Below are 26421 nucleotides of genomic sequence, written 5' to 3'. Positions count from 1 at the left end.
ACCATACACACCGCCACCTGGTCGGACCATGCTCCTGTCAGCATATGCATTTCAGATTATTCCTCCCACCCCATTCTTTCATATGGAGAGCCAACGACTATCTCCTCCGTAACCCTAACCCATATTAAAGAACGGCTAGAGGAATATTTTTCACTCAACCAGGATGCTGGATCTGACCCGGTGGTGGTGTGGAATGCTCATAAAGCGTAATCAGGGGAGTCTTCTTACAACTAGGCGCCAGAGCAAAGAAAGCTAGAACGCGAAAACTAAACGAACTGACAAAAGACTTAGCTACCGCTGAGTCTCAAAATAAAATAGCACCCTCCACCACCCTCCAACCACAAATTTTTACATTACGCTACGAACTACGATCCCACCTCCTGGAAAAACAAGAAAAAACCTACAGATTAATCAAAGCCAAATCCTACACTACAGGTAAAAAAGCTGGTAAAGCAATGTCCCTTAAAATCAAAGGATATAGAAACAAGACTAAAATCCCTTTTATACTTCACCCGCACTCTCACAAAAAACTACTCAAACCCCACGACATTGCCAACGCCTTTAGTACATATTATGAGGACCTCTATAACCTTAAGAAAGATCCTTCTACCACGCATCCTTCCCCAGACAGTATTCAATCCTTCCTAGGAAAGCTCCAACTCAGTCATAAATCATAAGTCATAAATAAACTCCCTTCGGCAAAAAAAACCCTGGCCCAGACGGGTTCACTGGGGAATATTACAAACTATTCCAGAATATTCTGGCTTCCTCCCTGTGCCAAACATTTAACGCAGCTGTCAGGTCTGCACGATTTCCCCCTGAAATGCTAAATGCTAGGGTAGTAGCCCTCCCTAAACCCGGAGAAGAGCCCAACACCCCCAAAAATGTTCGTCCCATATCATTACTTAATCTCGACGTGAAGATATACGCCAAACTCCTTGCCAATAGATTGGAAAGCATCCTCCCCTCCCTAATCCATCAAGACCAATCCGGCTTCACCAAAGGCCGCCAGGCGTCCGATGCCACCAGACGAATGATAGGCCTTATCCACTACGTAGAAACAGAAAAAATCCCTTCCCTACTCCTCTTCCTTGATGCCGAAAAGGCCTTTGATAGAGTGCACTGGGGCTACATCTCAGCGATTCTCCATAAATTCGGGCTCTCAGGCCCAATTCATGACTATATAATGGCTCTTTACTCGACCCCATCTGCCTAGGTACTAGCATCAGACACTCTATCAGACCCCTTTCAAATCACTAATGGGACGAGACAAGGCTGCCCGCTCTCCCCTCTCATATTTAACTTAGTTATGGAACCACTAGCAGAGAGCATCAGAGCCAACACTAGAATAAAAGGCATCCAAGTAGCAGAAATAGAACATAAGATTAGCTTATTTGCAGATGATGTGATTCTGCTGGTCACAGAACCGGAACGATCACTACCAGAGATTCAAAAGCTGTTAGCCTGGTTCGGAGATATATCGTACTACAAGGTCAATGACACTAAATCGTACATATTGGACCTAGGAGTGCGCAAAGCTACCAGTAGCCAACTTAAAGTACTTTTCCCATACAGTTGGGCAAAACTCAGCATAACCTATCTTGGTATACAGCTCACTCCCAGAACGAAATCTCTTTTCGAAGCAAACTACCACCCTCTTCGCACTAAACTCAAAGACGACCTAGCCAGGCTGGCAACAGTTGAATTCTCATGGTTAGGACGTCTGGCGGCGTTCAAAATGCTACACCTCCCCCAAATACTGTACCTGTTCAGGACGGTCCCAATCCCTATACCTACCAAATATCTTAACTCCTTACAATCACTGCTTTTAAAATTTGTATGGCAGGGTAAAAAGCCCAGATGCACCCGTTTCCAACTTACTAAACACCATAGGGCAGGAGGATTGGGCTATGTTAACTTCCAAGATTACTATTGGGCATCCATCCTGACCCAAGCTAAAGAATGGTTTTCCAATACCCCAACCTCAACCTTATGGAAGCACATTGAACTCTCCTCAGTCCCTGGCAAGGACCTAGTACCCTGGCTGCTGGCTCTTTCCTTAGGAGCCAAAACAGCGCAACCCTTGTCTCTCCCAATTCTCGCTACATACCGAGCTTGGACCAAACTCACTAGAATTTCGTCTACTATTCTTAACCACTCTAAGGTACCCATCCCCATTGAAACGCTACATTTTTTGATGGACTCTACATCCTTCAAACGATGGAAGACACTTGGCATTAACTACCTGATCTAATAGCTGATGAGAAAATAAAATCTTTCCCCCTAATCTGTGAAAAATACCACCTCCCTAGCTCTGACATTTTTCTGTACCTACGGACCAAACACTGTATTACCTCCCTAAAGGAATGGAAGATCACAATTCCCCAATTAGCCTGGATATTCCTTTCCTCTTCCCCAAAACACAGTAAAGGCATCTCTCTATTCTATAACATATTTAATCAAAAAACTACATTTGTCAAATCGACCCCGTTAATCCAATGGGAAAGAGAGCTGGGACATTCCTACTCCAAGGATGAGTGGGAAAAAGCATGTAGATCCATTTATAAAACCACTAGTTGTGCTACCCTGTGGGAACTGGCATATAAGATAACGTACCATTGGTACCTGACCCCAGTAAGGATCTCAAAGTTTGACTCTGCACTACCAGATGCTTGCTGGAGGAAATGCGGAATGAAAGGAAGCCTGCTACACACACTCTGGTATTGCCCAAAACTCCTGAAATTTTGGAAATCAGTGTTCCAATTAATAGCAGAAGTGACGCTCACAGTTGTCCCAAAGAAACCCTCTCTCGCCATTCTATCTTTGTCTTTGGATAGATTCCCCAACCCAACGAGACACATAATCTCGCATATTTTATTGGCAGCACGGCTCAGCATAACCAGGAAATGGAAAGACCCACTACCTCCCACACTGAAAGAGGTAGTCCACACCACACAGGTACACTTTACACATGAGTTGACTCTGGCGCTAAATCATAAGAATACCTCACAGGCTATTCTCATGTGGAAACCATGGATAGAGTGGACCAAATCCCCACGAATAATAAAGATCTTTGACTAATGTTACTGATGTAAGCTTATGTCATCTAAGTTTATTACTGGTATAGGGGAGGGGGAGGAGGGGACTTGCCCCACTGGTACGGGGTGTCCGAGTGGGGTGACCCTTCCGGCCCGCTTCCCAGAGACCAGACAAACAATGAGGATAAATAAAAGCACTGATTCAATAGGGTGAATCTGTTCCACGCCAGGATAATGACAGCTCTGTTTACTATTGCTGTTGACAAATGTGTGATATGATATTAGTGTTGCTCAGTGGTCACCAACCATAAGTCTACATAGATTGGAACTATCACATGCAATAATGGTGTGTTCATTTGTTTGTTTCTTACTTGTCCTATCTTCGCTGTATGTACAGCCTGTTATACAACTGTGTTCAACTCTGTTTAACCACTTTCAGACCGGACCATTTTGCTGGTAAATGACCAGAGGTCTTTTTACAATTTGGCACTGCGCTGCTTTAACTGGTAATTGCGCGGTCATGCAATGTTGTACCCAAACAAAATTTGCGTCCTTTTCTTCCCACAAATAGAGCTTTCTTTTGATGGTATTTGATTGCCTCTGCGATTTTTATTTTTTGCGATATAAACGTAAAAAGACCGCAAATTTTGAAAAAAAATGATATTTTCTACTTTTTGTTATTAGAAAAATCCAATAAACTCAATTTTAGTCATACATTTAGGCCAAAATGTATTCAGCCACATGTCTTTGGTAAAAAAAAAGTCAATAATTGTATATTTATTGGTTTGCGCAAAAGTTGTCACATCTACAAACTAAGGTACGTTTTCTGGAATTTACGCAGCTTTTAGTTTACGACTGCCTATCTCAATTCTTGAGGTGCTAAAATGGCAGGGCAGTACAAAACCCCCCCAAATGACCCCATTTTGGAAAGTAGACACCCTAAGGAAATTGATAAGTGGCATGTTGAGCCCATTGAATATTTTATTTTTTTGCCTCAAGCGATTGAATAATGACAAAAAATAATTTTTTTTTTTTTTTACACAAAGTTGTCACTAAATGATATATTGCTCACACATGCTATGGGCATATGTGAAATGACACCCCAAAATAAATTCTGCTGCTTCTCCTGAGTACGGGGATACCACATATGTGGGACTTTTTGGGAGCCTAGCCGCGTACGGGGCCCCGAAAACCAAGCACCGCCTTCAGGCTTTCTAAGGGCGTAAATTTTTGATTTCACTTCTCACTACCTATTACAGTTTTGAAGGCCATAAAATGCCAAGATGGCACAAAACCCCCACAAATGACCCCATTTTAGAAAGTAGACACCCCAAGCTATTTGCTGAGAGGCATTTTGAGTCCATGGAATATTTTATATTTTGCCACAAGTTGCGGGAATATTACAAACTTTAATTTTTTTTTATTTTTTTTTCACAAAGTTGTCACTAAATGATATATTGCTCACACATGCTATGGGCATATGTGAAATGACACCCCAAAATAAATTCTGCTGCTTCTCCTGAGTACGGGGATACCACATATGTGGGACTTTTTGGGAGCCTAGCCGCGTACGGGGCCCCGAAAACCAAGAACCGCCTTCAGGTTTTCTAAGGGTGTAAATATTTGACTTCACTCCTCACTACCTATTACAGTTTTGAAGGCCATAAAATGCCAAGATGGCACAAAACCCCCACAAATGACCCCATTTTAGAAAGTAGACACCCCAAGCTATTTGCTGAGAGGCATGTTGAGTCCATGGAATATTTTATATTTTGCCACAAGTTGCGGGAAAATTACAAACTTTTTTTTTTTTTTTTTTTTTTTCACAAAGTTGTCACTAAATGATATATTGCTCACGCATGCCATGGGCATATGTGAAATGACACCCCAAAATAAATTCTGCTGCTTCTCCTGAGTACGGGGATACCACATATGTGGGACTTTTTGGGAGCCTAGCCGCGTACGGGGCCCCGAAAACCAAGCACCGCCTTCAGGCTTTCTAAGGGCGTTACAGTTTTGAAGGCCATAAAATGCCAAGATGGCACAAACCCCCCCCAAATGACCCCATTTTGGAAATTAGACACCTCTAAATTTAGGGGTACACTAGTGAGACTAGGTAATAAATGGCGGGTGCCCTGAAACTATAAAAAAAATAACTAACCAACCAGCGTCACCTGTAACAGTTATATGGTGATCACTGGTGAAAGGGTTAACTAGGGGGCAATCAGGGGGCTTTATGCGGTAGTATATGGGGGTCCCTGGCGCTATAAAAAGCTGCGGCGAACCTAAATACCTACCTGCCTAACTAGCGTCACCTGTGACACTAATACAGTGATCAGAAAAACGATCGCTTATTAGGCTGGGTTCACACTGGAGCGATGTGGGAACGCCACGAATGCGCGGCGGGTTCCCGCATCGCATGCCTCCCGGCGGCAGTTCACACTGCCCTATGCGAACTGCTGGGATTGTCAGTGAAATGTTAATGACACCCCCAGATCAGTTCGCATATCGCAGTGCGATCTGCAAACTCGGATCGCATGGTGTGAACACCCATGCGATCCGATTCTGCTGCGGACCAAAAAAAGGGTCCCGTGCGAGTTTGCGGCGGGTGCGGCGGGTGCGACACAAATTCAGCCATACTATCTGTATGGCTGAACTCGAATAGCACAGAGATCGGATGTGATTTGCACTGCAGTGCGGTGCGAATCACATCCGTTCTCATAAACCGCTGCAATGTGAACCCAGCCTTAGTGACACTGGCGACGGGGGGTGATCACGGGGTTAAACCTTTATTGGGGGGGTTAGGGGGGTACCTTAGAACTAAAGGGGGCTAACCCTAACTGCCCTAACAGTTATTACAGTCACAAATGACACCCGCCGGGTGATCAGGGGGTTAAACCTTTATTAGGTAATAAATGGCGGGTGCCCTGAAACTATAAAAAAATAACTAACCAACCAGCGTCACCTGTAACAGTTATATGGTGATCACTGGTGAAAGGGTTAACTAGGGGGAAATCAGGGGGCTTTATGCGGTAGTATATGGGGGTCCCTGGCGCTATAAAAAGCTGCGGCGAACCTAAATACATACCTGCCTAACTAGCGTCACCTGTGACACTAATACAGCGATCAGAAAAATGATCGCTTATTAGGCTGGGTTCACACTGGAGCGATGCGGGAACGCCACGAATCCGCGGCGGGTTCCCGCATCGCATGCCTCCCGGCGGCAGTTCACACTGCCCTATGCGAACTGCTGGGAGTGTCAGTGAAATGTTAATGACACCCCCAGATCAGTTCGCATATCGCAGTGCGATCTGCAAACTCGGATCGCATGGTGTGAACACCCATGCGATCCGATTCTGCTGCGGGCCAAAAAAAGGGTCCCGTGCGAATTTGCGGCGGGTGCGACACGAATTCAGCCATACTATCTGTATGGCTGAACTCGAATCGCACAGAGATCGGATGTGATTTGCACTGCAGTGCGGTGCGAATCACATTCGTTCTCATAAACCGCTGCAATGTGAACCCAGCCTTAGTGATACTGGCGAGGGGGGGTGATCACGGGGTTAAACCTTTATTGGGGGGGTTAGGGGGGCACATTAGAACTAAAGGGGGCTAACCCTAACTGCCCTAACAGTTATTACAGTCACAAATGATACCAATGCAAAAAAAAAAAAAAAAAAAGCAATTGGTGTCACTGTGACTGGGGGGGCAGGGGTAATTGGGGGGTGATCGGGGGGTAAAGGGGGGGTGTGAGTGTGCCTGGCATGTTCTACTGTGTAGTGTAGTGCTTGTGCAACTCACCGATGCTCTCTCCTTGGTGCCGGAACGAAAAATACCGACACGGAGGAGAGAATACATCACTTCCTCTCCTGTGTTTACATTACAGGAGAGGAAGTGATGTCACGGGACATTTTCATTCGTCGGGAGCGATCGCGAGGGGGTGGCCATGAATGAATGGCTGTCCCCTCGTCCGGGATCGCTCCCGAACGAATACCGACCGCCGCAGGCACCGGGCGGGGGCCCGATCGGGCCCCCGACCCGCGGGCAGGCAAGGACGTACATGTAAGCCCTTATGCCTGCCCGTGCCATTCTGTCGACGTACATCGTCGTGCGGCGGTCGGCAAGTGGTTAACATGACAATATTCAATAAAAATCTATTTAGTAAAAAAAAAGCCTAACTTCACTAACAATTGACTGACTGCGGGGGTACATGGCCAGGAAAGGAGTTTATAAGTGCATTGTACAATTGAAGTTACTGTTGTTCATTACTTTACGACACAGTACTGTCTGAAGTATGTGGATTGAAGGAGGTGTGAGACTGCAGCCTATTGTGTACATAGCATCATATAGTCCTTAGTGGCCTGTTATAGAGGTGAGAGGCTGGGGGAAACAAGGGGTGCACTTTGAGCACTGAAGTGTGGATCATCGGTGGAGAGTCACTTGACTGAGTTTTCTATTTGCACTGCATGGGTATATTTTGAACTTTGGGACTTATTTGCACAATATTCAAAACTTTAATTTTAGACAATTTTTACCTCAAGCTATATGGACTTATTGTTAGCACTTTGCACTTTATTGAAGTATTGCACTATTAGTTGTCTGTAAGGTCATCGTATGGTTATGGATTCTATTTGACCTTTATTTGCACTTTAGTATTTGCACAATTGCGTATTTGCACGTTGAATATTTTTGTGGAGATTTGCTGCACTATATGCATTTTTTTCTGCACATAGGTTTGTTTACACAGTTCACATATGGTATATATATGGTTTATTTGAATAGTTTTTTCTATTTTTAGTATAGTTTGTCATATTTAGAATTTAGATATATTTATTTAGGTAGTGCCACATTACCCCCATGTACTAGATTATTCTATGTAATAAATATTGGCGGAAAACGGTAATACACTATGAAGGTCTATTTTAAGTCAATTTTGCAGGAAAAACTTCCTTAAGGCTCATAAGGATGGATATGGATTAAATTCAATTTAAGAACCTGTACTGGAGAGTGATCGTGACTATACCAACCCTGGTTAAAGGAGAAAAGTGCATTTCAACCTAAAATGATTTTGGATCAAATACTGTAGCTGAGAGTATACAGTATATGCATGTTAGCGAAGGAGACAGCACAGTATTTGGTAGAATATGCACATGGATGGCCTAGAAACCACACCTCAGACTGTGCATGTCTATTATATGGAAAGCCAACATCTGTGTTCTAGATATACCACCTCTTTCAGATGGATAACTGTATATTGAAGGACATTGTACATATGTGAAATTAATGGACAATGAGGTAAAAAAAACTGTTGTTTAGAATGCATGCTCACCTGCTGAATATAGTTTACAAATTTGCACATGAATTCACCAAATATCCATCCAGGAAGGGGGTACAAGGCAGCCGTGATGGGCACACAGCACATAAGAAATATTATATCTGTGGTGGCCAAGTTAGCTGTGGAGACAAAACAAAGCTTTTAACCACTTGCTTACTGGGCACTTAAACCCCCCTCAGTCCCAGACCAACTTTCAGCGCTGATGCACTTTGAATGACAATTGCGCGGGCATACAACACTGTACCCAAATGAAATTTTTATCATTTTTTTCCCACAAATAGAGCTTTCTTTTGGTGGTATTTAGTTACAGCTCGGAGTTTTATTTTTTGCTAAACAAACAAAAAAAATGCAAAAAAAAATAAAAAAAAAATCATGTTTTAATAGTTTGTTATAAAATTTTGCAAACGGGTCATTTTTCTCCTTCATTGAAGTGCGCTGATTAGGCGGCACTGATGGCTGCATTGGTGGGCACTGATGGGCTGCATTGGTGGGCACTGATGGGCTGCATTGGTGGGCACTGATGGGCTGCACTGGTGGGCACTGATAGGCATAGTTAAGGCGGCACTAATAGGCACAGATAAGGCGGCACCGATGGGCACAGATAAGGCGGCACTGATGGGCAAAGATGGGCACATAAGATGGCACGGATGGGTGGCACAGATGGGTGGCACAGATGGGTGGCACGGATGGGCACTGATAGGTACCACAGATAGATGGGACTGATGGGCACTGATAGGTGGCACTGATAGGTGGCTCTGATAGGTGGCACTGCTGGGCACTGATGGGCGGCACTGCTGGGCACTGATGGGCGGCACTGCTGGGCACTGATGGGCGGCACTGGGGTGCAGCACCTTTGAGGCAGATTGGGTGGCACTGTGGGGTGGCACTGTGGGTGGCACTGTGGGTGGCACTGTGGGCACTATGGGCACTGACGGGGGGCACTGACGGGGGGCACTGACGGGGGGCACTTACTTTTGCGTTTTATTTTACTTCAGGATGGCACTGCGGGAGGCAGGTGAGCACTGGCAGGTGGCAGGTGGTCCCTTGTATTGATGGCCGTGATCGGGACTGATGTCCCGATCACAGCCGCCGGTGATCGGCTTTTTTTTTTCTCCTCGCGCTATCAGCGCGAGGAGGAATAATAGCCGATTACCGGCTCCGTTCTATCACATGATCAGCTGTAATTGGCTGACAGCTGATCACGTGATAAGGGGTCGGGATCGACCCCTTGCACGGATCGGTGATCAGGCGAGTCTCACGGACTCGCCGATCACAGAGCGCGCCGCGCGCGCCCCTCAGGGGGCGCGCAGGCCGCTCGTATCCGGGACGACGTCAATAGACGTCGTCCCGGAAATGTAGGTCCGCGCTGTTGCCGTCATTTGGCAATAGCGCGGATCTGTAGTGGTTAACCAACAAACAGCAAACTCTTACATAATTAATGATATATTGTTTGAGAATGATCCAAATAATTTTATCAATATTAAAGGCCCAGTGAACTGAAAACTAACCAATCCCTTTTGCTTGATTCTGGAGGCCTAAGTCAGGGTTTCTCAACGCCAGTCCTCAAGCCGCCCCAACAGGTCATGTTTTCAGGCTTTCCATTATTTTGCACAGGTGATTTGATCAGTTTCACTGCCTTAGTAATTACCACAGCTGTTTTATCTGAGGGAATTCCTGAAAACATGACCTGGGGCGCCTTGAGGACTGGAGTTGGGAAACACTGGCCTAAGTTACTGAGCAGTTTCTTTTGTCTTTCATGCACACTTATGGGGAGATATCTGCTCTTCAGCTTCCAAATCTACACACCTACTGCAGAAAATTTCCCCAACCTGTTAACTGGACAATGGAACAGCAGCCTACTAATAAGTCATCAATCTGCTTACACTGCTCTCTTCTTGTCAGTATGTTTCCTGTAATCTTATATGATCTATAGAATAAATTGATTGGCTCCTAGTAGTGGCCATGCCATGTCAGGCATGTGTGCTGCTTATGAGTACATAGATACATTACCGTTTCTTCTATATATCTGCTCAGTTTTAGCCTTAAATATGTTTATATAAGAAATGGTGCACTAGGTCTTATAAATCGAGGAACTTTTTTCAGTCACCAGCTCTCTGCTCTGTCCCTCCAGTGCTCGCTGGAGCGCTGGGCTGTGGAAGGGGCAGGAGTGACTGGCTCAGGCGGTCAGTGGCACACTGAGAGGCTGAGCCAGCTGCCGCTCAGGTATCTGTGTGGATCCTGATATTAAAGTTGGGATCCCTTAAGAGCTTGGACTGGCTGAGTGATGTCAGCCAACAGCAGGCTTTAGCTAGCTTGGAGTACAAAATGTGATCCATAAGAGTGGTAGGGCCAAAAGAGCTTTGGCTCTACTTTTCTTTGAAATCTCAGTCAAACTGCCTCTTTATAAGGGTGAGGTAGAACTAGAAAGACCAAAAGATGGCATACATTCAAAACCACCTGGGGAAAGGAGAGAAATGTCTTTATCATATGAGGAATTTTGAATCTCTGACTGAAGCAAGTACAGGATGTACTGATTTATTTACCTCTTACATTGCCACAAAAAACTTAAAGTGTCCGCCGGGAGTCCGCGTTTTTTTTTTTTTAAAAGCCAGCAGCTACAAATACTGCAGCTGCTGACTTTTAAAATAGTGACACTTACCTGTCCAGCGTGCCCGCGATGTCGGCACCCGAAGCCGATCTCTCGATCGTCTCTCGGGTGCTGCCGCCGCCATCTTGGGTATGGGAATCAGGAAGTGGAGCCTTTCGGCTTCATTTCCCGGTTCCCTACTGCGCATGCGCGAGTCGCGCTGCGCAATAAGGATGGACCCGCTGCCTCTGGGAGCTGTGTGTTTCCCAGCAGGCAGCGGGGGACTTTCGGAAAGGGGCGTAATCTACGCCCCTTTCCGCAGAGAGCTATCCCGGAAGTGGGTGCAGATACCTGTACTGTACAGGTATCTGCACCCCCTCCCCCCTGAAAGATGCCAATTGTGGCGCCGGAGGGGGGGGGGGGGTTCCAATGAGCGGAAGGTCCACTTTAGGGTGGACCTCCGCTTTAAAAGTGTGCAAAAACAAAGTAGGGGGTGCAGGTTATTTTTTTTTTTAACACCGGTAATGTTTATTGAATGAATTGTACATTACACTTGAGAATATAAGGTATACACACTGATTTGAATACAAGAAGACAGTTTATACAATTACAATCATGCATTAACACAAGTAAGTCCTAGTGAAGAAATTTCTTGTCTAGTCAGGTATTCGTTTATTACATTGTAAGACCAGATTGTCAACGGAATTAGGCAATAAGCTTCACATATATCCATGTAGCAAACCACTTAAGTCTATTGGGTCTGGGTTCCAAAGTTTTGGCAATAGGTAGGAGAATGGAGTGGGGTGCAGGTTATTTAATTATACAAAATCCCATGACGCAGAGTACTAAAGGCAAATAGACAGTGCACTTCACAAGTGCAGTTGCACTCTGCAAGAGCAGTTGCTCCAGAGCTTAGTGAATAAGGTAAAGCTTCACTTCAAAAAATAAACAATTACATGCAAGGAAAATAAGAAATGATAAATAAACCATAAATATTCCTGCACTAAGTGAAAAGAACTGTTGCACCCAAATCACAATCCCAAAAAAATGGGGAAGGGGGAAGGATGGGACTTTAAATGAGGCATGCATATATGTTCCTCCATCCCTAGATCAATAAATATGAAAAGGAAGTTGGGACTAGGGATGAGCCGAACACCCCCCTGTTCGGTTCACACCAGAACCTGCGAACAGATCTAAACTTTGTGTGAACTTTAGAACCCTATTAAAGTCTATGGGACTCGAACGTTCAAAATATAAAGTGCTAATTTTAAAGGCCAATATGCAAGTTACTGTCCTAAAAAGTTTTGGGGACCTGGGTCCTGCCCCAGGGGACATGGATCAATGCAAAAAAAAAGTTTTAAAAACAGCAGTTTTTTCAGGAGCAGTGATTTTAATAATGATTAACGTGAAACAATAAAAGTGTAATATTCCTTTAAATGTGGTACCTGGGGGTGTCTATAGTATGCCTGTGAAGGGGCGCATGTTTCCCGTGCTTAGAACTGTCCCTGCACAAAGTGTCATTTGTGCAGGAAAAAAAGTATTTTAAAATCACTTGCGGCTATATTGTCGGCTCCCCGTAATACAGAGAACACTCAATGAGTGTTCTCTGTATTAGCCGACAATTCATTCATTCATTGATAAAAAAAAAAAAAAAAAAAGCGTGGAGGTTCCCCTACATTCAATTACCAGGCCCTTCAGGTCTGCTATGGATATTAAGGGGAACCCCGCATCAAATAAAAAAAAATAATTGACGTGGGGGTCCCCCTAAAAATCCATACCAGACCCTTTATCCGAGCACGCAACCTGGCAGGCCGCAGGAAAAGAGGGGGGGACGAGAGAGCGCCCCCCCTCCCTCCTGGACCGTACCAGGCCACATGCCCTCAACAATGGGAGGATGCTTTGAGGGGTCCCCATGTGGATGTGGAGAAGGGCCTCATCCCCACAACCCTGAGCAGTGGTTGTGGGGGTCTGCGGGCGGGGGGCTTATCAGAATCTGGAAGCCCCTTTAACAAGGGGACCCCCAGATCCCGGCTCCCCCTGTTTGAAATGGTAAGGGGTACAAAAGATTCCAGCGGTGCTAATCCACTCTTGCTATCCAGTGACGGATCTCCGGTGTCCAGCGATGGATGATCATATCCAGCGACGGGGGATCTCTCAGTCCAGCGCTGTCCATACATTCGTCTTCTGTCTCCACTGCGGAGACACTGCGGGGATCCCAGCGCTAACGTTTCTTATATTAGGAGGGCGGGGCCACCCGTCAACTGACCCCGCCCCCTCTGACGCTGGTGAGGGAAGCCAGGGGTTCCCCAGTGACGTATGGGTGACCCCGCCCCCTCTGATGTAGTGCAGGTTTCCGTTACATCAGAGGGGGCGGGGTCACCCATACGTCACTGGGGAACCCCTGGCTTCCCCCACCAGCATCAGAGGGGGCGGGGTCAGGTGACGGATGGCCCCGCCCTCCTAATATAAGAAACGTTAGCGCTGGGATCCCCGCAGTGTCTCCGCAGTGGAGACAGAAGACGGATGTATGGACAGCGCTGGACTGAGAGATCCCCCGTCGCTGGATATGATCATCCATCGCTGGACCCCGGAGATCCGCCGCTGGATAGCAAGAGTGGATTAGCACCGATGGAATCTTTTTTTAATTTATTTTATTTTTAATAAAGGAATTTTTCAAAAGTGTGTTTTGTCTTATTTAACCATTTTTACACTTTCTTTGTGAAATGGTAGGGGTACTTTTGTACCACCTTATCATTTCAAACAGGGGGGGTGGGATCTGGGGGTCCCCTTGTTAAAGGGAGCTTCCAGATTCTGATAAGCCCCCCGCCCGCAGACCCCCACAACCACCGCTCAGGGTTGTGGGGATGAGGCCCTTGTCCCCATCAACATGGGGACATGGTGCTTTGAGGGGTCACAGACCCCCAAAGCATCCTCCCAATGTTGAGGGCATGTGGCCTGGTACGGTTCAGGAGGAGGGGGGGCTCTCTCGTCCCCCCCTCTTTTCCTGCGGCCTGCCAGGTTGTGTGCTCTGATAAAGGGTCTGGTATGGATTTTTAGGAGGACCCCCACGTCAAATTTTTTTTTTAATTTGATGCGAGGTTCCCCTTAATATCCATATCAGACCTGAAGGGCCTGGTAATTGAATTTAGGGGAACCTCCACGCTTTTTTTTTTTATCAATGAATTAATGAATTGTCATCTAATACAGGGAACACTCATTGAGTGTTCTCTGTATTACGGGAGCCGACAATATAGCCGCAAGTGATTTTAAAAGACTTTTTTTTCTGCACAAATGACACTTTGTGCAGGGACAGTTCTAAGCACGGGAAACATGCGCCCCTTCACAGGCATACTATAGACACCCCCCCCAGGTACCACATTTAAAGGAATAATACACTTTTATTGTTTCACTTTAATCATTATTAAAATCACTGCTCCTGAAAAAACTGACGTTTTTAAAACTTTTTTTTGCATTGATCCATTTTCCCTGGGGCAGGACCCAGGTCCCCAAACACTTTTTAGGACAGTAACCTGCATATTACCCTTTAAAATTAGCACTTTAGATTTTTCCCATAGACTTGTATAGGGTGTTCCGGCTTTTCGAATTTGCCGCGAACAGCCCAAATTGTTCACTGTTCGCTGAACAGGCGAACAGGCAATGTTCGAGTCGAACATGAGTTCGACTCGAACTCGAAGCTCATCCCTAGTTGGGACTCTGTGTGAGGCAAATGGCAAATTGGACAGAGTAATGCATACATGGCGACTTAATGAGTTTTATTTAGCATAAAGAGGGTATAAAATTGCACTCAATATGGAATAGGGATGAGCTTCGAGTTCGAGTCGAACTCATGTTCTACTCGAACATTGCCTGTTCGCCTGTTCAGCGAACAATGAACAATTTGGGCTGTTCGCAGCAAATTCGAAAAGCCGGAACACCCTATACAAGTCTATGGGAGAAATCTAAAGTGCTCATTTTAAAGGGTAATATGCAGATTACTGTCCTAAAAAGTGTTTGGGGACCCGGGTCCTGCCCCAGGGGACATGGATCAATGCAAAAAAAGTTTTAAAAACGGCCGCTTTTTCAGGAGCAGTGATTTTAACCACTACAATACAGGGCACTTTCGCCCCCTTCCTTCCCAGCCCAATTTTCAGCTTTCAGCGCTCTAGCGCTTTCAGTGACAATTGCGCGGTCATGCTACACTGTACCCAAATGAAATTGTTATCATTTTGTTCGCACAAATAGAGATTTATTTTGGTGTTATTTATTCACGACTCCGTTTTTTTTTTTGCGATATAAGCGCAAAAATAGCGGAAATTTGGAAAAAAAACAATATTTTCTTTTTTCTATTTGAAAAGAAATCCAATAAAATCAAATTTTGTCATAAATTTAAGCCAAAATGTATTCTGCTACATGTTTTTGGTAAAAAAAAATCCGTTAAGTGTATAATAATTGGTTTGTGTGATCACGGACATATGTACGCAAATGATCATGTACATATGTGTGCAGGTGATCACGTACATATGTGTGCAGATAATCATTGGGACATGTGATTTTAGTGGGACATATGTGGGGGACATGTTTTTATTATTAGGGACATGTGTTTTTATTATTTGGGGACATGTATGTTTTGGGGACATGTGTGTTTTGGGGACATGTGTGGGGACTGTGTTTGTACTGTGTGGTGTGTTGTGTGTTTACACTACACTGATGATCAGTGAGTAAAAAGCTGTAAAAAGCAGCCCATACTCACTGATCATCAGCCGGCTGCAGCGTTCTGCTCTCCTCTCCTCAGCGGTGACTTCCGTGTGAGGAGAGGAGAGCCGATTGCCTAGCAACCGGCTGTTTGTTTACATCACATGACGGCCGTGATTGGACACGGCCGTCATGTGATCAGGAGGGCCAATCACAGAGCCCTCCTGCCGATCTGAGATGTGCCGTGTCCGGGTGACACGAGCACATCGGGATCGCGCCGCTGCGCGGGCGCGCGCGCGCGCGATCCCGCTACTCCTGAATGACGTTCCTGAACGTCCTATCAGGAGTAGACGGCTCCCACCCGGCCAATGCATATATACGTGGTTAATAATGATTAAAGTGAAACAATAAAAGTGTAATATTCCTTTAAATTTCTTGCTGGGGGGTATCTATAGTATGCCTGTGAAGGGGCGCATGTTTCTGGTGCTTAGAACTGTCGCTGCACAAAGTGTCATTTGTGCAGGAAAAAAAGTCCTTTAAAATCACTTGCGGCTAAATTGTCGGGTCTCCGTAATACAGAGAACACTCAATGAGTGTTCTCTGTATTAGCCGACAATTCATTCATTCATTGATTAAAAAAAAAAAAAGCGTGGGGGTTCCCCTAAATTCAATTACCAGGCCCTTCAGGTCTGACATGGATATTAAGGGGAACCCCGTGTCAAATTTTAAAAAAAAATTGACGTGGGGGTCCCCCTAAAAATCCATATCAGACCCTTTATCCGAGCACGCAACCTGGCAGGCCGCAGGAAAAGAGGGGGGGACGAGAGAGCGGCCCCCCCTCCCTCCTGAACCGTACCAGGCCAAATACCCTCAACATTGGGAGGATGCTTTGGGGGTCTGTGACCCCTCAAAGCACCTTGTCCCCATGTTGATAAGGACAAGGGCCTCATCCTCACAACCCTGGCCGTTGGTTGTGAGGGTCTGCGGGTGGGGGGCTTATCAGAATCTGGAAGCCCCCTTTAACAAGGGGACCCCCAGATCCCGCCCCCCCCCTGTTTGAAATGGTAAGGGGGTACAAAAGTACCCCTACCATTTCACAAAGAAAGTGTCAAAATGGTTAAATAAGACAAACACACTTTTGAAAAATTCCTTTATTAAAAATGAAAAAAAAAAAAAAAAAAAAAGATTCCAGCGGTGCTAATCTACTCTTGCTATCCAGCGACGGATCTCCGGGGTCCAGCGATGGATGATCATATCCAGCGACGGGGGAATCTCTCAGTCCAGCGCTGTCCATACATCCTTCTTCTGTCTCCTCTCCGGAGACACTGCAGAGAGCACAGCGCTGACGTTTCTTATATTGGGAGGGCGGGGCCACCCGTCACCTGACCCCGCCCCTCTGACGCTGGAGAGGGAAGCCAGGGGTTCCCCAGGAAGAAGTCACTTTTGACGAAACGACGTATGGTGAGCGGCGTGCTGACGTCACCGCATTTCCACGTTAATCCGGAAGGGCGGGCAGTGCAAACAAGAGAGAGCCGGCCGGCTCGTTTTTTATTCGCTATACGCTTACACTCTGCTGGGAATTCGTGAGTTGTTACTTTACTTTTTATATTTTAATAAATCTTTACGGAATTATGCTATGGGAGCTTTTTTTCTTCTCTCTTTGCCGTACTAAATGATTGTGGTGGAACGAGATATACCATAAAGAGGGAGCAGATAGATTGGTGTTACCAACAGAGCCCAGTGTGGGGACCAGGAACGTAACATTTTACAAGCCCGTATGATCTCCTTAAAAAGAGATCTTGACAGCTGGTAAGCCTCCTCTAATTTGGTGGTGGATAATCTCTTTCTACTCTGGGTGCACCTGCTACGTGTGTAAAGGGTGGTTTTTGAGAGTCACCGAAAATGGACTAAGATTCAGCATCCTATCCATCTTTCCTTTTCTTTGGACTGCTTATATGCCTGGAAATCATTACTTTGGCACTATTTTTGCATGTTTTTGGGATTTTTTGTAAATTAGAAAAATTATGTCACTTTATAATTTTGTTTTATAAGTTTTAGCGCAGCTATATTTTTTGATCGCTGTATATTGTGTGTGTCTCGCATTGGGTTGCAGCAAGAACTTACTACTGTCAGTATTAACACTAATATCAAGTTTTTGTTTTATTTACACTTGATTTTTTCATATATATTTGTCTAGCACTTTGTTTAGACCAGCGCTGTTTTTCGAAGGTTTTATAAATGTACAAAGCTGTTAAATATCCTACATGTTTTGGACGTTAGTCCTTAGTCAGGACTAAGGATTAATGTCTGAAACGCATAGGCCGTTTTACGGCTTTGTACATGTATTTAATAAAGACATACTATTTTGGATGTCATCCTGAGTGTCCATCCCTTTCCTTTTTTTCTGGTACGTTGGAGGTGTCAGCAGCCTCAAGGTCTGAGCACCAGTCTGAGCTTTTATGTGGGAAGGTTGCTGCTCCTATATACTGTACCTGTCAATCTTAGAAGAAAACCTGTTAGAGCCTGCAAAAAATTGGGACTGGGGCAGAGGTTCACCTTCCAGCAGGACAAGCCTAAACATACAGCCAGAGCTACAATGGAATGGTTTAGATCAAAACGTATTCATGTGTTAGAATGGCCCAGTCAAAGTCCAGACCTAAATCCAATTGAGAATCTGTGACAAGACTTGGCAATTTCTGTTCACAGATGCTCTCCATCCAATCTGACAGGGCTTGAGCTATTTTGCAAAGAAGAATGGGCACAAATTTCACTCTCTAGATGTGCAAAGCTGGTAGAGACATCCCCAAAAAGACTTGCAGCTGTAATTGCAGCTAAAGAAGGTTCTACAAAGTACTGATTCAGGGGGGCTGAATATAAGTGCATGCCACACTTTTCACATATTTATTTGTAAAAAAAATTGAAAATCATTTATCATTTTCCTTCCACTTCACAATTATGTGCCACTTTGTGTTGGTTTATCACATAAAATCCCAATAACATGCATTTACGTTTTTGGTTGTAACATGACGAAATGGCAAAAATTTCAAAGGGTATGATCACTGCACCATTTCCGGGTCCATATTTGATACCCCACACCAGGCTTTGCACCTTCGGAGTGAGACATGGAATGCACGGTACCTACAGGGATCAGCTGACTCACACACGCGGTTTGCACCTAGTGCCAGGCCAGGCACTATCACATGTGAGTGTAACCTCTATTATTGCTGTTGTTTTTACTTTATTAAAAATTACTACACTATGAGACTTTCATACGTGCCTCCTGTGGAGTAATTTTTTACATTCTAGCTCCTTCCTGATTGTCCATTGGAGTGGATTCCTGACATTAGTGGAACCAATCTGTTGTTCCCAAAGTTTTTTTTTGACCATCCTGTAAAAAGGGGTCAAACATGTCTGGTGAGTGGCCATTTTCATACTGAGCACTTGTGGGGAAAGATCTTGAAGTTTTATCTTAGAGCATTCTGTTTTGGTGTTGGGATTTATTCACTTATGGACTTAATGCTTGCTTATTTTCTCATTAATGTGAACATTTGAGTTTGATGCAGTGTTTTCTTTGTGCCAGTTTTTTTTTATATGAACATGTATAGCACCTTATGTTTTATTTTATAATTTAGCATTGTAATATTAATGTGATACCTACGTAATCATGTGTATAAAAACCTTCAATTGTGTCAAAATAAAACAGAACAGTTACATATACATATATTTACATACATATATATTGTGTCTGTTCCCTACTGCAGTAGTTATTATTTATTTAGAACCACATATGAGGATAGGAGTTGCCTATCTATGAAATATCCAGAACGTTAATAATATTGATACTATTATCTATTTAGGGTCCAGTCCAGGCTTAAAACATGCCAGTTCCTTTGGCAGAAAAAATGCTCATATAGAGTGTTTTTGTACAGGATTTTAGGATAGTTTAGAAGTTTTTAGGAGAGCTTAGCCGCATTCAGCATTTTTTTCTGCCAGAAAACTGCTCTCAAAAACGCAAAACAGACGTTTTTTTCTTCTGGCTCTAAACACTGAGCTTAAAATATGTCTCTAAACAAGCAATGTTGTCTGGCACCTAGTACAGGCCCTTCTCCAAACTGAGATCTGTTCTACAGTGAACTAAAAGGCGCTAATATGACAATAGACAAAATACTCATTAAGAGATCCTCCTCATCTCTTCTCTTTGTGGGTTTTAACTGACGCCACCACGCGCCTCTGACCCAGGTCACCCACAAGGAGTCAACGCAGGGAACTGCAGAGGACTCTCCCTATCTACACACAGTCCAACCAGTGAAGGGGGACACAAACACATTTACACATTACCCAACTAGAAAAGTCTGAGAGTGGTCTGGTTTCCTTGAGAACTGACAGATAGGATACATAGGAAAGGCAGAAATATAGCAAGCTTAAGAACAACTTACCTAGCCTGCATGTAGAGGTCTGCATTCCCGATGATCCCGATCAGTACGGTTACTTCTGGAGACTCTGCCAAACTCCTCATATGACTCGCCAACTGTTATGGGAACTATTTCTGATTGGGACTCTAAAAACAGAAGTTAAAACTGCAGCTGCAGGAACAGATTCACAGGATGCAATCACTGTGTTTAAAATGTCCGTTCAGTGCAAAATGTATTATTACATGTTATTTTATACATAGATAAGAAAGGGGTGGCGTGAGATGTTATTAAAAACTAACAAATAGAAATATATGTTATTAAAGGCTAGCGCATAGAATAATTGCAAAAGGAAAACCTTGAGAGGGGAGGGGGGAGTAGAGACAGAAAGCTTCTAGAGAAGATGCGTCTGTGTGTTAGGTGAAGGTTACAGAACACATTTCAACAGCGTGAAGAAAAGGGAGTGCTTAAATGAACAATACAGTGAAAGTCCATGTCTGGTACTTATACTGCTTGCAATAAACTTTATTTAATGATGCTTTAATGAATAGATGACTGCAAGCATTGCACTTTGTTGTGTGATCAGTGATGGTGGGTCATCCTGAAGATTGTGACTGCTACTACCACTGTTCCTAAGTCACTGAGCATACCCTCCCAAAATCTGATTATAAACCCTTTTATCTCTTGTTAAATGATCTTTAGCCTGTACTGTATGAACTTCTGAGGCGGCGTACACACGGGCGGACTGTCTGCCGAAACTAAGTTTGTCAAACAGTCCGCTCAAACTTTTGAATGAACGAACTTGCCCACACACGGCACTTTTTGAGCGGACAAATACGGCAAACTAAGTTCGTCGTACTAAGTCCGCGCAACTTTTGAAATGAACGGACTCGCCCACACACGAGGCAACAGTCCGCTCATTTCGAGCGCGTGTCAAGGTAGGCGGGGCCCGCGACGGAGACGTCGCGGGCTCCGCCGCCTGGAATGAACTTAAAGGGGAAACCCAACGCCGAAAAAAATCGGCGTGGGGGTCCCCCCAAAGTCCACAACAGACCCTTGTCCGAGCACGCTACCCGGCCGGACAGGAAAGGGGGGCGAGCGAGCGCGCCCCCCCTCCTGAGCCGTACCCGGCCGCGTGCCCTCAACATGGGGGGTGCCTTGGGGAAGGGGGGGCCGCGCGCCCCCCCCCCACCCCAAAGCACCTTGTCCCCATGTTGATGAGGACAAGGGCCTCTTCCCGTCAACCCTGGCCGTTGGTTGTCGGGGTCTGCGGGCGGGGGGCTTATCGGAATCCGGGAGCCCCCTTTAATAAGGGGGCCCCCGGATACCGGCCCCCCACCCTATGTGAATGAGTATGGGGTACAATGTACCCCTACCCATTCACCTGTAAAATAAAAGTACCCAAAAAAAAACACAACACACGAGATAAAATATTTTATTGCACAGCTCCGGGGGTCTTCCGTCTTCGGGGGTCTTCTCGCCGGACTCCTCCGCTATCTTCTTGTAGCTCTTTTGCTAGCGGAGGAGTCCGGCTTTCTTCCTCCCCGCCGCCGGCCTCTTCTCCCGACTTCGGGGGCCTTGTCCCCCTCTTCGTTTCTTCTGCCGGGCCACCGCGCCTTCTTATAGCTCTTTTAGAGGCGGTGGCCCAGTCTTCTGTCGCCGTCGTCGCCGCCTTCCGTTCTTCTTCTTCTTCTTCTTCTTCTCCAGGAGATGTTGACACGTCGCTCTCTCCGGCCGGAATGCCAGAGCCGCGCTGCGCGGCCACTTATATAGTGACAATGGGGCGATGTCACATGGTATATGTCACATGGGTTGGTCACATGGGTTGATGTCACATGGGGACTATGACATCGTAAGGGGGCGGGGTCACCATGTGACCAACCCATGTGACATATACCATGTGACACCGCCCCATTGTCACTATATAAGTGGCCGCGCAGCGCGGCTCTGGCATTCCGGCCGGAGAGAGCGACGTGTCAACATCTCCTGGAGAAGAAGAAGAAGAAGAACGGAAGGCGGCGACGACGGCGACAGCGGCGACAGAAGACCGGGCCACCGCCTCTAAAAGAGCTATAAGAAGGCGCGGTGGCCCGGCAGAAGAAACGAAGAGGGGGACAAGACCCCCGAAGTCGGGAGAAGAGGCCGGTGGCGGGGAGGAAGAAAGCCGGACTCCTCCGCTAGCAAAAGAGCTACAAGAAGATAGCGGAGGAGTCCGGCGAGAAGACCCCCGAAGACGGAAGACCCCCGGAGCTGTGCAATAAAATATTTTATCTCGTGTGTTGTGTTTTTTTTTGGGTACTTTTATTTTACAGGTGAATGGGTAGGGGTACATTGTACCCCATACTCATTCACATAGGGTGGGGGGCCGGTATCCGGGGGCCCCCTTATTAAAGGGGGCTCCCGGATTCCGATAAGCCCCCCGCCCGCAGACCCCGACAACCAACGGCCAGGGTTGACGGGAAGAGGCCCTTGTCCTCATCAACATGGGGACAAGGTGCTTTGGGGTGGGGGGGCCGCGCGGCCCCCCCTTCCCCAAGGCACCCCCCATGTTGAGGGCACGCGGCCTGGTACGGCTCAGGAGGGGGGGGGCGCTCGCTCGCCCCCCTTTCCTGGCCGGCCGGGTAGCGTGCTCGGACAAGAGTTTGTTGTGGACTTTGGGGGGACCCCACGCCGATTTTTTTCGGCGTTGGGGTTCCCCTTTAAGTCCATTCCAGGCGGCGGAGCCCGCGACGTCTCAGTCGCGGGCCCCGCCTACCTGGAGACGCGCTCGAAATGAGCAGACTTTTCTCCGGGCGGGAACAGTCCGCTCATTTCGAAAGTACAGCGGACTGGCCCACACACGGGCGGACTGTCCACTCAAACCAAGTTTCAGCGGACAGTTTTTCGGGATTTCCGAAAAACTTTGTTCGTCAAACTGTCCGCTGAAACTGTCCGCTGAAAGCCCACACACGAGCGGACTGTCCGCTGAAACACTGTTCAGCGGACAAAGTTGAGCGAACAGTCCCCGCGTGTGTACGCGGCCTGAGTGTCTTAATTTGAAAAAGAGAGAATTATTAAGTGCAATTGAACCATGATATTATACTGATTATGCATATTTCATGTATGTTTTGACCTTACTGATGTTCTTCTGTGAAGTATTTTTAAAGCCAAAACTTTTTTTGGATTTTATTTGGAGTAGGTGAGGGCTAAAAAAAAAACTGTCAGATTTTTGCCATCTGTATCTCGCTTCCTGTCCTGTAGATTTAAAGCATTTGTTAACCCCCTCCCCCCCCCCAAAAAAAAAAACAGATCCTATTCCTTTAAAACATGTTATACTGCACAGTGCTTGTGCTGTGTCATTTTGCACCCTGTAACACCTGAAATACCGGGCTGATCCTGCCTGGCTATACCCTCCCCTCTGGAAACTGACCACGATAATCATGGCTGCTGAACCCTGACATAGTGGTCCATTTGCATGCTTCCATCATCTGCAGCTCTCCTGTGTCTGTGCCTCCTCCCACCACCGCCCTCCCCTCTTCTCTCATATCTGTTAATAAATTATATTATCCACTCTGCATCATAACATGTGTCCCTGTGCCTGTGTAATGTAAAAACTCTGCCGATCTGTACCTGTATAAGCACGGCTCCCGCCGCTCAGCTGATTATCAGTGCGCTCTCTCTCCTCCCTTGCCCTCCTCCCCAGCTGATGTCAGTGGGAGGGCTTGGCCCCGCCCACTGCAGCTGTGAGCCAGAGAAACAAGGGAGCTGACAAGTCAGCTGAGCGCCCAGAGAGCAGCTTATACAGGTACAGATCAGCGGATTTTTTAATTCAATCTTATTTTATTGAGAAAGGAAAAGTGTATAGTATAAAAATATGACATTTAATAACACATATAAAGAGATAAACATCATTCTAATACCAGTGCCATAGCGTCTCATGGAGTATGGAATGTGTTAGCTTCAGTTAAGTTAGTTTGATATACAAGCCCGTGCAGCTATATCGTCTATCATGACTTACTGAGAGTCAGCGAGTATCCACTCAGTGAGCGGTGCCCACTCATTACAAATATGCTAGGGCTTTTGTTGTTGTGCTAGTCGCGATTTCTCTTAGGGTGAAACTCTATGTGTGTTGCAATTTCTGTCTGATAAGCAGTGGATCCACCTAGATGGCACACAGGCAGCATTACTGTAAGTGACTCTAACCTCTCATTACTATATCTAATTCTAAAAAAAAGTTTCACCTTTAGGTACTTTAAGCTTCCATGATCCTTACGTAAATAGACAAATGCTTGCACATGCATCACCACATTTCTAGATCTAATATTTCACAATGTGCAGGATCCTAGATAAATCTTCTGTGCAGGGTGCTTGGTCCTCTTTCTGTCCCTGAACTTGTAGCGCTGTGGGAGTAAATAGCTTTCTTCAAGTCTTCAGTGAAGCTGCAGTGAATGAGCTCCCAATGGGACTCCCTCCTCCACTAAGGAAAGATGTTTTGTATTATATACTGAATATAGCACAATTTGTGAATGAGGGAGAGAATCCTGTGACTCATCACGCTCTCTCCTATTTAGAGATTGTGTTACATGGAGTGTAACAATAAATCAATTTTTCCCAGTAGAGGAGGAGGGAATGTGTTTAGTACTCCAGCTTCACAAAAGACCAAAATCTATTAACCGATTCAGCCCTGGAAGATTTTACCCCCTTCCTGACCAGAGCACTTTTTGCGATTTGGCATTGAGTCCTTTTAACTGAAAATTGCACGATCGTGCAAGGTTGCACCCAAACAAAATTGACATCCTTTTTTCCCCACAAATAGAAATTTATTTTGGTGGTATTTGATCGCTTCTGTGGTTTTTATTTTATGCGCTATAAACAAAAAAAGAGTGACAATTTTGAAAAAAAACTCATTATTTTTAACTTTTTGCTGGAGAAAATTGAGTACTGTCTGTGATACTTTTTTGTTTTGCACTAACATACCATTTTTCAGAACAAGCTTTCGGGGTATGTCCCCCTCTTCACGGTCCACTCAATGTTCCCTAGTTTGTGTTCTAACTGAAGGGGGGAGGGGACTGTGCAGGGGAGATGACAGATCGCTGTTCATACTCTGTATGAACAGACAATCTGTCTGTTCTCCCCTCAGAGACCGGAAACTGTGTGTTTACACACACAGATCCCTGTTCTCTGTGTGTCCACGGCAATCGCGTGAACTCGACGGTGATCACGACCTCCGGGCACTCGCATCAGCCCCTAGTGGCCACAGGGTGAAGCGATGTTACATAATGTTGTTTTACCCAGCTGTGCCATTCTGCCACAGTACAACTGCGGTGGATGGTCGGCAAGTGGTTAACTTCCTCAGCACTAGACAGCCAGCAGCAGGAAGAGTACTGGGCATCCTGCATAGAAGATTTCTCTGGGACCAATGCACATTGTGGGCTTCACTAGGGTAAGTTCGCCTTTTTTTTTTTTTTTTTTCTTAATTCAAGCTTCCTTATGTACCAATATACAATAAATGTACCTTTGTTGCAGAAAAGAAAACATTTCTTTATATTCTAGGCAAGGGCTTTACCTCTGACACTGATGCTTCCTATATAAAACTCCTCCATTACTCCCTGCTTTTCATCCTTTGGAATGTGAAAACTGTTAGAAGGAATAACTTCAGCATCTAACTTCATTAACACAAACTCTGCCACCTCTGTGGTTACAGTCATTGTCAATGAGTACCATTCTCCCTAAATACAAAACCAGTGCCCTCCTCTGTTGTTCAATTATTTTATACCCCACCTTCTTTTTGCAAAAAACATTAATTTGGAAAAGTGTGCAGGTGCTGAGCGATCACTTACAGCTTATGTGGAGCAGAGATGTAGCATTGAAAACAGAAGTGTGTCCCTGAAAGTCTGTAAAACCCACCATACCCTATACAATCTGATTGTACAATCTCCTTTAGATCTACCATCAACTATGTAGTGTAAGGGCTTGCGAAATTAGATACGGAGCGATTGAATAGATAGATGTATCATCCTATTATATAGTTTTGGTAAATCTAAAGGAGATTATACAGAGATTGCACAATCAGATTGTATAGTGTTATACACTTAAAATTAACTACTTGCACTTTCTGTTTTAGTAATTGTTAATGGCACCCAAACACAGAAGCAAACGAGCATTTTGCCATTTGAAAAAATGTGCCACAAATGTGGCAAAACTGTAACAAACGTACAAGCTGCAATATGCCAACTTGTCCCATGAGCTACTTTGGCACGTGCAGGGCAGTCCATTGCAATTTGTACAAGCAGATTGCACAGTGTATGGCCACCTTAAAGGAAGAAAGTGGAGAGAAAAAAAAGAGGTGGTATAATAAATGAGGGAGGCATGATCCAGAGT

General features: G+C 45.4%; 1 protein-coding gene across 1 annotated transcript in view; it reads right to left on the bottom strand.

Moving 5' to 3' along the window:
- KISS1R (KISS1 receptor) overlaps window positions 1–26421 on the bottom strand; it is a 235098-nt gene that overhangs the window by 137489 nt on the left and 71188 nt on the right. The window contains exon 2 of the mRNA XM_077475650.1: window positions 8368–8492. Within this exon, the coding sequence (XP_077331776.1) occupies window positions 8368–8492 (125 nt within the window). The remainder of the gene's footprint in view (window positions 1–8367; window positions 8493–26421) is intronic.

Source organism: Lithobates pipiens, unplaced genomic scaffold (assembly GCF_037356315.1).
Source record: "Lithobates pipiens isolate NorthernLeopardFrog02 unplaced genomic scaffold, aLitPip1_a1.2 Scaffold_13, whole genome shotgun sequence".
Taxonomy (NCBI): domain Eukaryota; kingdom Metazoa; phylum Chordata; class Amphibia; order Anura; family Ranidae; genus Lithobates; species Lithobates pipiens.
The sequence above is the reverse complement of the archived record's forward strand: the minus strand, read 5'-3'. Positions and strand labels throughout refer to the sequence as shown.